Source organism: Oncorhynchus clarkii, chromosome 28 (genome assembly GCF_045791955.1).
Source record: "Oncorhynchus clarkii lewisi isolate Uvic-CL-2024 chromosome 28, UVic_Ocla_1.0, whole genome shotgun sequence".
In the NCBI taxonomy this organism is placed as follows: Eukaryota; Metazoa; Chordata; class Actinopteri; order Salmoniformes; family Salmonidae; genus Oncorhynchus; species Oncorhynchus clarkii.
The window spans coordinates 48,623,442-48,636,327 of NC_092174.1; the positions used below are offsets into that span (position 1 = coordinate 48,623,442).

Consider the following 12,886-nt stretch of genomic DNA (forward strand, 5'->3'; position numbering starts at 1 on the left):
GAGAACATCCCTGGTCGTCCCTACTGCCTCTGATCTGGAGGACTCACTAAACAGAGAACATCCCTGGTCATCCCTACTGCCTCTGATCTGGAGGACTCACTAAACAGAGAACATCCCTGGTCATCCCTACTGCCTCTGATCTGGTGGACTCACTAAACGGAGAACATCCCTGGTCGTCCCTACTGCCTCTGATCTGGTGGACTCACTAAACGGAGAACATCCCTGGTCGTCCCTACTGCCTCTGATCTGGAGGACTCACTAAACAGAGAACATCCCTGGTCATCCCTACTGCCTCTGATCTGGAGGACTCACTAAACAGAGAACATCCCTGGTCATCCCAACTGCCTCTGATCTGGAGGACTCACTAAACATAGAACATCCCTGGTCATCCCTACTGCCTCTGATCTGGAGGACTCACTAAACAGAGAACATCCCTGGTCATCCATACTGCCTCTGATCTGGAGGACTCACTAAACAGAGAACATCCCTGGTCATCCCTACTGCCTCTGATCTGGTGGTCCCACTAAACAGAGAACATCCCTGGTCATCCCTACTGCCTCTGATCTGGAGGACTCACTAAACAGAGAACATCCCTGGTCATTCGTTCTGCCTCTGATCTGTCTGACTCACTAAACATTGAACATCCCTGGTCATTCGTACTGCCTCTGACCTGGTGGACTCACTAAACAGAGAACATCCCTGGTCATCCCTACTGTCTCTGATCTGGTGGACTCACTAAACAGAGAACATCCCTGGTCATCCCTACTGCCTCTGATCTGGTGGACTCACTAAACAGAGAACATCCCTGGTCATTCGTACTGCCTCTGATCTGGTGGACCCACTAAACAGAGAACATCCCTGGTCATCCCTACTGCCTCTGATCTTGTGGACTCACTAAACAGAGAACATCCCTGGTCAGTCCTACTGTCTCTGATCTTGTGGACTCACTAAATACAAATGCTTAATTTGTGGGCCTCCCGAAAGTGGCGCGGCGGTTTAAGGCACCGCATCACAGTGCTAGAGGTGTCACAACAAACCCGGGTTCGATCCCGGGCTGTTTCCCAACCGACCGTGATTGGGAGTACCATAGGGCGGCGGGTGTTAAGAAGCATGGTTTGGCGGGTCATGTTTCGGAGGACGCATGCCTCAACCTTAGCCTCAACCGAGCCCTTTGGGGAGTTGCAGCGATGGGACAAGATCAAAATTGGGTAGAAAAAGGAGGTAAAATACAACAACAAAAAATCGTGGCATTTGGATTGTTTAATATAAAGAATGTGAAATGATTTATAGTTGTACTTTTACTTTTGATAACTAAGTATATTTTAACAATTACATTTACTTTCGATACTTACGTTTTTTTTAAACCAAATACTTTTTTTTGACTTTTACTCAAGTAGTATTTTACTGGGTGACTTTTACTCAAGTAGTATTTTACTGGGTGACTTTTACTCAAGTAGTATTTTACTGGGTGACTTTTACTCAAGTAGTATTTTACTGGGTGACTTTTACTCAAGTAGTATTTTACTGGGTGACTTTTACTCAAGTAATATTTTACTGGGTGACTTTTACTCAAGTAGTATTTTACTGGGGGACTTTTACTCAAGTAGTATTTTACTGGGTGACTTTTACTTTATTTTCTATTAAGATATCATTACTTTTACTCAAGTATAAAAATGTAGTACTTTTTCCACCACTGGCAAAAACACAACAAAGGCTGGTCACCATCCTATGCTAGTTTATGCTGTTTTTTTTCAGCAGGGAAGTCAATGGTATCACCTGTCAATGATTTATGATTGAAATGGTTTCGCTCTCCAGATCCGTCTAACCTTGTCAGATATCCAGACACAATGCATCCCTGAGTACCACCGGAGGCGCTCAGGAAGATCAGATCACAATGCTTCTTTTAATTGTCTACACATGTCTAAAAATGTGGGCACAATCACAATGTGGACAAGAACAGGACAAAGGACGCATGTTAGAACCAGGTATAAATGGGGCTTTAGAGTCCGAGTCAGAGTTTCCTCTCGTGGCTCTCTTGGTTGACATCGGCAGCTTCGTGAGTCAGGCTCTGTGTGTGTGATGAGATGACAACAGCCCACTTAACAGAAGCAGCACACACTCACACAAACTGTCTCCCTCTGTCTCGGATTTTCCCCTGGAAACAAGTCGGTGTGTGCGTTTGTGTTTAAGTGTGCATGAGTGTGTTTCGGAGTGTGTTTCGAACATGGGTGTGTTTCAGAGTGTGTTTCGAACATGGGTGTGTTTCAGAGTGTGTTTCGAACATGGGTGTGTTTCAGAGTGTGTTTCGGAGTGTGTTTCAGAGTGTGTTTCGAACATGGGTGTGTTTCAGAGTGTGTTTCGAACATGGGTGTGTTTCAGAGTGTGTTTCGAAACATGGGTGTGTTTCAGAGTGTTTCAAAACATGGGTGTGTTTCAGTGTGTTTCGAACATGGGTGTGTTTCAGTGTGTTTCGACCATGGGTGTGTTTCAGTGTGTTTTGAACATGGGTGTGTTTCAGAGTGTGTTTCGAAACATGGGTGTGTTTCAGAGTGTTTCGAAACATGGGTGTGTTTCAGTGTGTGTTTCGAAACATGGGTGTGTTTCAGTGTGTTTCGAAACATGGGTGTGTTTCAGTGTGTTTCGAACATGGGTGTGTTTCAGAGTGTGTTTCGAAACATGGGTGTGTTTCAGAGTGTGTTTCAGTGTGTTTCGAAACATTGGTGTGTTTCAGTGTGTTTCAGAGTGAGTTGTGGGCTAGATGCTAAGTGTTGAACAGTGTGTGTATGTGCGGTTTGGGCATCACCTGCTCCTCACAGCCCACCAGCATGTCCCAGGACTCATAGTGTCCTTTCTCCTGACGGTAGAAATGTATGGCCTTGAGGAACGCCTGACACTCACAGGAAGACCTCCTCAGAGAATCTGGAGGGAGGGAGAGAGGGAGGGAGGGAGGGAGGGAGGAAGAGAGAGAGAGAGAGAGAGAGAGAGAGAGAGAGAGAGAGAGAGAGAGAGAGAGAGAGAGAGAGAGAGAGAGAGAGAGAGAGAGAGAGAGAGAGAGAGAGAGAGAGAGAGAGAGAGAGAGAGAGAGAGAATGTGGAAGTGAGTAGTGTAATATTTCTCTATGGGATAACTGGTCTGTCTTAAATACTGAAAGAATTGAGTAATGCATCTGAGACAAATGCAAGATATTTTAAACACTTCCCTTTTTGTCACTGTGAAATGTAAATGTGAAACTGGAGAAAAATAAAATAGTGTCAGAGAGAGAGAGAAGAAAAGAGAGCATGAGCTCGGAATGGGATGTTTGTGTTCTATTTCTGAGCTACATAGTCACTGCATCCTCTGGACATCTATTTTATAAAGTTGCTATTGACTAGTTGGTATTGAGGCAGAGCTAAAAGAGATGCTGCGCTGTTGACGGTTGCTGCTTTGGTTGGTGCTCTGCAGAAGTTGCTAAACGCTAGCCTAACCACTAACTGACAGGCTGGCTCTAGGTTTCTCCCTCACAGGAAGCTAATGTGTGCTGAGGAGTATTATTAGGTTGTTACCAAGACAACCAAAGAATAACAATAGTACAACACTGCAGGCTAGCAGGTTGATCATGAACTGGTTTAGAGAGGTTTAGTATAGAGGTTTAGTATAGAGGTTTAGTATAGAGGTTTAGTATAGAGGTTAGGTATGGATGTTTAGTATGGAGGTTTAGTATAGAGGTATAGTATAGAGGTTTAGTATAGAGGTTTAGTATAGAGGTTTAGTATAGAGGTTTAATATGGAGGTTTAGTATAGAGGTTTAGTATAGAGGTTTAGTATAGAGGTTTAGTATAGAGGTTTAGTATAGAGGTTTAGTATAGAGGTTTAATATGGAGGTTTAGTATTGAGGTTTAATATGGAGGTTTAGTATAGAGGTTTAATATAGAGGTTTAATATAGAGCTTTAATATAGAGGTTTAATATAGAGGGTTAGTATAGAGGTTTAATATGGAGGTTTAGTATAGAGGTTTAATATGGAGGTTTAGTATTGAGGTTTAATATGGAGGTTTAATATGGAGGTTTAGTATAGAGGTTTAATATAGAGGTTTAATATCTAGGTTTAGTATAGAGGTTTAATATAGAGGTTTAATATGGAGGTTTAGTATAGAGTTTTAATATGGAGGTTTAATAACTAGGTTTAGTATAGAGGTTTAATATATAGGTTTAGTATAGAGGTTTAATATGGAGGTTTAGTATAGAGGTTTAATATGGAGGTTTAGTATGGAGGTTTAGTATAGAGGTTTAGTATAGAGGTTTAGTATAGAGATTTAAAATAGAGGTTTAATATGGAGGTTTAGTATAGAGGTTTAATATGGAGGTTTAGTATAGAGGTTTAGTATAGAGGTTTAGTATGGAGGTTTAATATGGAGGTTTAATATGGAGGTTTAATATCTAGGTTTAGTATAGAGGTTTAATATGGAGGTTTAGTATAGAGGTTTAATATGGAGGTTTAGTATAGAGCTTTAATATAGAGGTTTAATATAGAGGGTTAGTATAGAGGTTTAATATGGAGGTTTAATATAGAGGTTTAGTATAGAGGTTTAATATGGAGGTTTAGTATTGAGGTTTAATATGGAGGTTTAATATGGAGGTTTAGTATAGAGGTTTAATATAGAGGTTTAATATAGAGGTTTAATATAGAGGTTTAATATAGAGGGTTAGTATAGAGGTTTAATATGGAGATTTAGTATAGAGGTTTAATATGGAGGTTTAGTATTGAGGTTTAGTATAGAGGTTTAATATATAGGTTTAGTATAGAGGTTTAATATGGAGGTTTAGTATAGAGGTTTAATATGGAGGTTTAGTATAGAGGTTTAATATGGAGGTTTAGTATAGAGGTTTAATATGGAGGTTTAGTATAGAGGTTTAGTATAGAGGTTTAGTATAGAGATTTAAAATAGAGGTTTAATATGGAGGTTTAGTATAGAGGTTTAATATGGAGGTTTAGTATAGAGGTTTAATATGGAGGTTTAGTATAGAGGTTTAGTATAGAGGTTTAGTATAGAGGTTTAGTATAGAGGTTTAGTATGGAGGTTTAATATGGAGGTTTAATATGGAGGTTTAATATCTAGGTTTAGTATAGAGGTTTAATATATAGGTTTAGTATAGAGGTTTAATATGGAGGTTTAGTATAGAGGTTTAATATGGAGGTTTAGTATGGAGGTTTAGTATAGAGGTTTAGTATAGAGGTTTAGTATAGAGATTTAAAATAGAGGTTTAATATGGAGGTTTAGTATAGAGGTTTAATATGGAGGTTTAGTATAGAGGTTTAGTATAGAGGTTTAGTATGGAGGTTTAATATGGAGGTTTAATATGGAGGTTTAATATCTAGGTTTAGTATAGAGGTTTAATATGGAGGTTTAGTATAGAGGTTTAATATGGAGGTTTAGTATAGAGCTTTAATATAGAGGTTTAATATAGAGGGTTAGTATAGAGGTTTAATATGGAGGTTTAATATAGAGGTTTAGTATAGAGGTTTAATATGGAGGTTTAGTATTGAGGTTTAATATGGAGGTTTAATATGGAGGTTTAGTATAGAGGTTTAATATAGAGGTTTAATATAGAGGTTTAATATAGAGGTTTAATATAGAGGGTTAGTATAGAGGTTTAATATGGAGATTTAGTATAGAGGTTTAATATGGAGGTTTAGTATTGAGGTTTAGTATAGAGGTTTAATATATAGGTTTAGTATAGAGGTTTAATATGGAGGTTTAGTATAGAGGTTTAATATGGAGGTTTAGTATAGAGGTTTAATATGGAGGTTTAGTATAGAGGTTTAATATGGAGGTTTAGTATAGAGGTTTAGTATAGAGGTTTAGTATAGAGATTTAAAATAGAGGTTTAATATGGAGGTTTAGTATAGAGGTTTAATATGGAGGTTTAGTATAGAGGTTTAATATGGAGGTTTAGTATAGAGGTTTAGTATAGAGGTTTAGTATAGAGGTTTAGTATAGAGGTTTAGTATGGAGGTTTAATATGGAGGTTTAATATGGAGGTTTAATATCTAGGTTTAGTATAGAGGTTTAATATGGAGGTTTAGTATAGAGGTTTAATATGGAGGTTTAGTATAGAGGTTTAATATGGAGGTTTAATATGGAGGTTTAGTATGGAGGTTTAATATAGAGGTTTAGTATAGAGGTTTAATATGGAGGTTTAGTATGGAGGTTTAATATGGAGGTTTAATATCTAGGTTTAGTATAGAGGTTTAATATAGAGGGTTAGTATAGAGGTTTAATATGGAGGTTTAGTATGGAGGTTTAATATAGAGGTTTAGTATAGAGGTTTAATATGGAGGTTTAGTATGGAGGTTTAATATGGAGGTTTAATATGGAGGTTTAATATGGAGGTTTAGTATAGAGGTTTAGTATAGAGGTTTAATATGGAGGTTTAGTATGAACATTCTTGTTAAAATATGAAATTAAAAAGGCACTCGGACTGCTTTATCACTTAACTGATAATTAAATGTTGACTACCGGCACAATTAAATTACTTTCTGAAAAAAGCAGTGGGCAAAGGATATTTTGTTTTTGCCAACATTACACATTGTCTCAAGGGTTAGGGTCAGGGGTCAGAACCCCAGGTGTAGAGTTAGGGTCAGGGGTCAGAACCCCAGGTGTAGAGTTAGGGTCAGGGGTCAGGGGTCAGAACCCCAGGTGTAGAGTTAGGGTCAGGGGTCAGAACCCCAGGTGTAGAGTTAGGGTCAGGGGTCAGAACCCCAGGTGTAGAGTTAGGGTCAGGGGTCAGAACCCCAGGTGTAGAGTTAGGGTTAGGGTCAGGGGTCAGAACCCCAGGAGTAGAGTTAGGGTTAGGGGTCAGAACCCCAGGTGTAGAGTTAGGGTTAGGGGTCAGAGTAAGAACCCCAGGTGTAGAGTTAGGGTTAGGGTCAGGGGTCAGAACCCCAAGTGTAGAGTTAGGGTTAGGGGTCAGAGTCAGAACCCCAGGTGTAGAGTTAGGGTCAGGGGTCAGAGTCAGAACCCCAGGTGTAGAGTTAGGGTTAGGGTCAGGGGTCAGAACCCCAGGTGTAGAGTTAGGGTCAGTGGTCAGAACCCCAGGTGTAGAGTTAGGGTTAGGGGTCAGAGTCAGAACCCCAGGTGTAGGTTTAGGGTTAGGGTCAGGGGTCAGAACCCCAGGTGTAGAGTTAGGGTTAGGGGTCAGAACCCCAGGTGTAGAGTTAGGGTTAGGGGTCAGAGTCAGAACCCCAGGTGTAGAGTTAGGGTTAGGGTCAGAACCCCAGGTGTAGAGTAAGGGTTAGGGGTCAGAGTCAGAACCCCAGGTGTAGAGTTAGGGTTAGGGTCAGGGGTCAGAACCCCAGGTGTAGAGTTAGGGTTAGGGGTCAGAACCCCAGGTGTAGAGTTAGGGTTAGGGTCAGAACCCCAGGTGTAGAGTTAGGGTTAGGGTCAGGGGTCAGAACCCCAGGTGTAGAGTTAGGGTTAGGGTCAGAACCCCAGGTGTAGAGTTAGGGATAGGGGTCAGATCCCCATGTGTAGGGTTAGGGTTAGGGTCAGTGGTCAGAGTCAGAACCCCAGGTGTAGGGTTAGGGTTAGGGTCAGGGGTCAGAGTCAGAACCCCAGGTGTAGGTTTAGGGTTAGGGTCAGGGGTCAGAACCCCAGGTGTAGAGTTAGGGTTAGGGGTCAGAGTCAGAACCCCAGGTGTAGAGTTAGGGTTAGGGGTCAGAACCCCAGGTGTAGGGTTAGGGTTAGGGTCAGGGGTCAGAGTCAGAACCCCAGGTGTAGGGTTAGGGTCAGAGTCAGAAGCCAAGGTGTAGGGTTAGGGTTAGGGTTAGGGGTCAGAGTCATAAGCCCAGGTGTAGGGTTAGGGTCAGAGTCAGAAGCCCAGGTGTAGGGTTAGGGTCAGAGTCAGAAGCCCAGGTGTAGGGTTAGGGTTAGTGTTAGGGTTAAGGGTCAGAGTCAGAACCCCAGGTGTAGCGTACCGTGGTTCTGGTGCCTGATGCAGCCCGTGAGGATGGAGAGGAAGGTCGCTCGTCGGTCCTCCTGGGGGAAGCTAAAGTACACGTCACGTCTGTAGGGCAGTCTGAGGTAGACAGGGAACTGACCGGAAGGTACCACTACCATGGGGGGAGATGTCTCCTCCTTCAAACCTATAGTACAACATACAGACACAGGATTAGGGGTCAGGGGTCAGGGCAGTCTGAGGTAGACAGGGAACTGACCAGAAGGTACCACTACCATGGGGGGAGATGTCTCCTCCTTCAAACCTATAGTACAACACACAGACACAGGATTAGGGGTCAGGGGTCAGGGCAGTCTGAGGTAGACAGGGAACTGACCAGAAGGTACCACTACCATGGGGGGAGATGTCTCCTCCTTCAAACCTATAGTACAACACACAGACACAGGATTAGGGGTCAGGGGTCAGGGCAGTCTGAGGTAGACAGGGAACTGACCAGAAGGTACCACTACCATGGGGGGAGATGTCTTCTCCTTCAAACCTATAGTACAACACACAGACACAGGATTAGGGGTCAGGGGTCAGGGCAGTCTGAGGTAGACAGGGAACTGACCAGAAGGTACCACTACCATGGGGGGAGATGTCCCCTCCTTCAAACCTATAGTACAACACACAGACATGCATAAACATACAATTAACTGATTGATTGAAAGGCTGAATTTTCCGCTGTCTCCCAGTCTCCGTGTTGCCATTTCAACAGTTGCCTCTGTGTTTCAAGACTGTGATGTATCTCTTTAGGGGTTGACCAGACACTCACATTTAGGGTCAGGGAAGGCCTTGTCCACCAGCGCTGTGTACTTCTCCTCTGATGTCAGAACTACGCCCCCTGTTGGCAGGAGTCTCTGTCTGGCCGGAACACCTTTACTGAAGCTCTGTGGAGGGGCAAATACAACAACCAATTTACCAAACATCAGAGTAATGTGACTGACTATGTGTTAGCCCGCTGAGCTAAAGCCAAGGCATTACCTTAGAAAGCTAACACAACTCTGTAGGTCTCAGGTGAGGTAATCCATCACCCAGCCTGGGGTTTATTCTCCGTTACATAGGGTCATGGTAAGTCATGTAAGGTCATGTACGGTCGGTTGTATGTTGGTATGGTGTTGGTTTACCTCCTGGTTGTCATGACACTCCAGGCTGTGATTGGCTCTCATCACAACAAACCTCTCCTTCCACTTCCCGGTGTCGTCATAGTGCAGAACACTGTCCTGATACAGAACTTCCTCTGGCCTAAGGGGCTCCTACAGGACAGATGCAGAAGGAGTGGCGAGTGAGGAGTGAGGAGTGAGGAGTGAGGAGTGAGGAGTGAGGAGTGTGTGTGTGTGTGTGTGTGTGTGTGTGTGTGTGTGTGTGTGTGTGTGTGTGTGTGTGTGTGTGTGTGTGTGTGTGTGTGTGTGTGTGTGTGATAAAACAATACAAAATATATTCATATGTCACCAAATAATTGATAAATAAACTGTTTTGCAATGAAGGTCTGGGCACTGTCTGGGCACTGTCTGGGGCACTGTCTGAGCACTGTCTGAGCACTGTCTGGGGCACTGTCTGAGCACTGTCTGGGCACTGTCTGAGCACTGTCTGAGCACTGTCTGGGCACTGTCTGAGCACTGTCTGGGCACTGTCTGAGCACTGTCTGGGCACTGTCTGGGCACTGTCTGAGCACTGTCTGGGCACTGTCTGGGCACTGTCTGGGCACTATCTGAGCACTGTCTGGGCACTGTCTGAGCACTGTCTGGGCACTGTCTCGGCACTGTCTGGGCACTGTCTGAGCACTGTCTGGGGCACTGTCTGGGCACTGTCTGGGCACTGTCTGGGCACTGTCTGGGCACTGTCTGGGCACTGTCTGGGCACTGTCTGGGGCACTGTCTGGGCACTGTCTGGGCACTGTCTGGGCACTGTCTGGGCACTGTCTGGGGCACTGTCTGGGCACTGTCTGGGGCACTGTCTGGGCACTGTCTGAGCACTGTCTGGGGCACTGTCTGGGCACTGTCTGGGCACTGTCTGGGCACTGTCTGGGCACTGTCTGAGCACTGTCTGGGCACTGTCTGAGCACTGTCTGAGCACTGTCTGGGCACTGTCTGAGCACTGTCTGGGCACTGTCTCGGCACTGTCTGGGCACTGTCTGAGCACTGTCTGGGCACTGTCTGAGCACTGTCTGGGCACTGTCTCGGCACTGTCTGGGCACTGTCTGAGCACTGTCTGGGCACTGTCTGAGCACTGTCTGGGCACTGTCTCGGCACTGTCTGGGCACTGTCTGAGCACTGTCTGGGCACTGTCTGGGGCACTGTCTGGGGCACTGTCTGGGGCACTGTCTGGGGCACTGTCTGGGGCACTGTCTGGGGCACTGTCTGGGCACTGTCTGGGCACTGTCTGGGCACTGTCTGAGCACTGTCTGGGCACTGTCTGGGCTAGTACCATGGTATAGCCGGAGGACAGCTCGCTTTCATCTTCCTCTGGCTACATTGACTTCGTCTTTCTCCAACCAATCACAGCTTTTGCAGTATGAACTGACATGTTGTCCATACAATCTTAGAATTAGGATCAGATAATGAACCGAGTGAGTTGTATTGTGATTGTGCCACGGAGCATCATGGGGGTTCTATGTGTTGAGAGGCTTGGTGACATTGTTGGATAGAGGTTATGAGTGAAGAGTGATAGTTGAGATTTTTGGAATATTATAGAATTGAAATTATTATTTTTTAATTACAGGAGACAGAGGAGGTATATTATAAATTGTTTTCTTGGTTTTAGAATTACATTTTTGTGTCCAGTTAGTGCAATTTATTTCAAATTTGCCTTGCTAACTTCAGTAGCTAGCTAGCTACCAGCACGAGTGTGCAGTTTTCTCCTCCAGAATGGTTTATTTTTTATTTAACCTTTATTTAAGGGCAGAGAAAGCTTGTTGGACACAAAGAAAGCTTTGTTGTAGAGCATTTAACACAGAATCTGGGGAGGGGCCAGCTGAGTATAAGACTGTATCATCTGCATATAAATGGATGAGAGAGATTCCTACTGCCTGAGCTATGTTGTTGATGTAAATTGAGAAGAGCGTGGGGCCTAGGATCGAGCCTTGGGGTACACCCTTAGTGACAGGCAGTGGCTGAGAGAGCAGATTTTCTGACTTTATACACTGCACTCTTTGAGAGAGGTAGTTAGCAAACCAGGCCAAAGAGCCCTCAGAGACACCAATACTCCTTAGCCGGCCCACAAGAATGGAATGGTCTACTGTATCAAAAGCTGTGGCCAAGTCAATAAAATAGCAGCACAACATTTCTTATAATCAAGGGCAATGGTGACATCATTGAGGACCGTTAAGGTTGCAGTGACACATCCATAACCTGAGCGGAAACCAGAAGTTTTTCCAAGACTTTATAAACAGGGCAAAATAGAAATAGGCCTATAACAGTTAGGATCAGCTTGATCTCCCCCTTTAAATAAAGGATGAACTGTGGCTGCCTTCCAAGCAATAGGAACCTCCCCAGAAAGGAGAGACAGGTCAAAAAGGTCAGAGATAGGCGTGGCGATGTAGGGGCAGCAACCTTAAAGAAGAAAGGGTTTAAACCCCTAGTCATTGGCGACTCCATTACCCGCAGTATTAGACTTAAAATGAATCATCCAGCGATCATTCATTGTTTACCAGGTGGCAAGGCTACCGACGTTAATGCTAATCTGAAGATGGTGCTGGCTAAAGCTAAAACTGGCGAGTGTAGAGAGTATAGGGATTTTGTTATCCACATCGGCACCAACGATGTTAGGATGAAACAGTCAGAGGTCACCAAGCGCAACATAGCTGCAGCATGTAAATCAGCTAGAAAGATGTGTCGGCATCGAGTAATTGTTGCCCCCTCCCAGTTAGGGGGAGTGATGAGCTCTACAGCAGAGTCTCACAACTCAATTGCTGGTTGAAAACTGTTTTCTGCCCCTCCCAAAAGATAGAATTGTAGATAATTGGTTCTCTTTCTGGGACTCACCCACAAACAGGACCAAGCCTGGCCTGTTGAGGAGTGACGGACACCATCCTAGCTGGAGGGGTGCTCTCATCTTATCTACCAACATAGACAGGGCTCTAACTCCCCTAGCTCCACAATGAAATAGGGTGCAGGCCAGGCAGCAGGCTGTTAGCCAGCTTCTAGTCATGAAATCTATGCAGACTACTCAATCACATTTTATATCTACTGTTTACAGGCCTCCTGGGCCGTATACAGAGTTCCTCACTGAGTTCCCTGACTTCCTGTCGGACCTTGTAGTCATGGCAGATAATATTCAAATTTTTGGTGACTTTAATATTCACATGGAAAAGTCCACAGACCCACTCCAAAAGGCTTTCGCAGCCATCATCGACTCAGTGGGTTTTGTCCAAAATGTCTCTGGACCTACTTACTGCCACAGTCATACTCTGGACCTAGTTTTGTCCCGTGGAATAAATGTTGTGGATCTTAATGTTTTTTTGTCATAATTATGGACTATCGAAACACCATTTTATTATGTTTGCATTCGCAACAAATAATCTGCTCAGACCCCAACCAAGGATCATCAAAAGCCATGCTATAAATTCTCGGACAACCCAAAGATTCCTAGATGCCCTTCCAGACTCCCTCCGCCTACCCAAGGACGTCAGAGTACAAAAAAAAAGCTATGCTTGTCGTCACTTCTAGGTTAGACTACTACAATGCTCTACTTTCCGGCTACCCGGTTAAAGCACTAAATAAACTTCAGTTAGTGCTAAACACGGCTGCTAGAATCTTGACTAGAACCAAAACATTTGATCATATTACTCCAGCGCTAGCCTCTCTACACTGGCTTCCTGTTAAGGCAAGGGCTGATTTCAAGGTTTTACTGCTAACCTACAAAGCATTACATGGGCTTGCTCCTACCTATCTTTCCGATTTGGTCCTGCCGTA

At 44.0% G+C, this 12,886-nt stretch overlaps 1 protein-coding gene across 1 annotated transcript in view; it reads right to left on the reverse strand.

The window, feature by feature from the left end:
* LOC139387116 (protein Niban 1-like) overlaps window positions 1–12,886 on the reverse strand; it is a 77,399-nt gene that overhangs the window by 19,566 nt on the left and 44,947 nt on the right. Inside the window, exons 3-6 of the mRNA XM_071133134.1 lie at window positions 9,101–9,229; window positions 8,749–8,863; window positions 7,954–8,121; window positions 2,804–2,919 (exon numbers count right to left, since the gene is read on the reverse strand). Of these exons, the coding sequence (XP_070989235.1) occupies window positions 2,804–2,919; window positions 7,954–8,121; window positions 8,749–8,863; window positions 9,101–9,229 (528 nt within the window). The remainder of the gene's footprint in view (window positions 1–2,803; window positions 2,920–7,953; window positions 8,122–8,748; window positions 8,864–9,100; window positions 9,230–12,886) is intronic.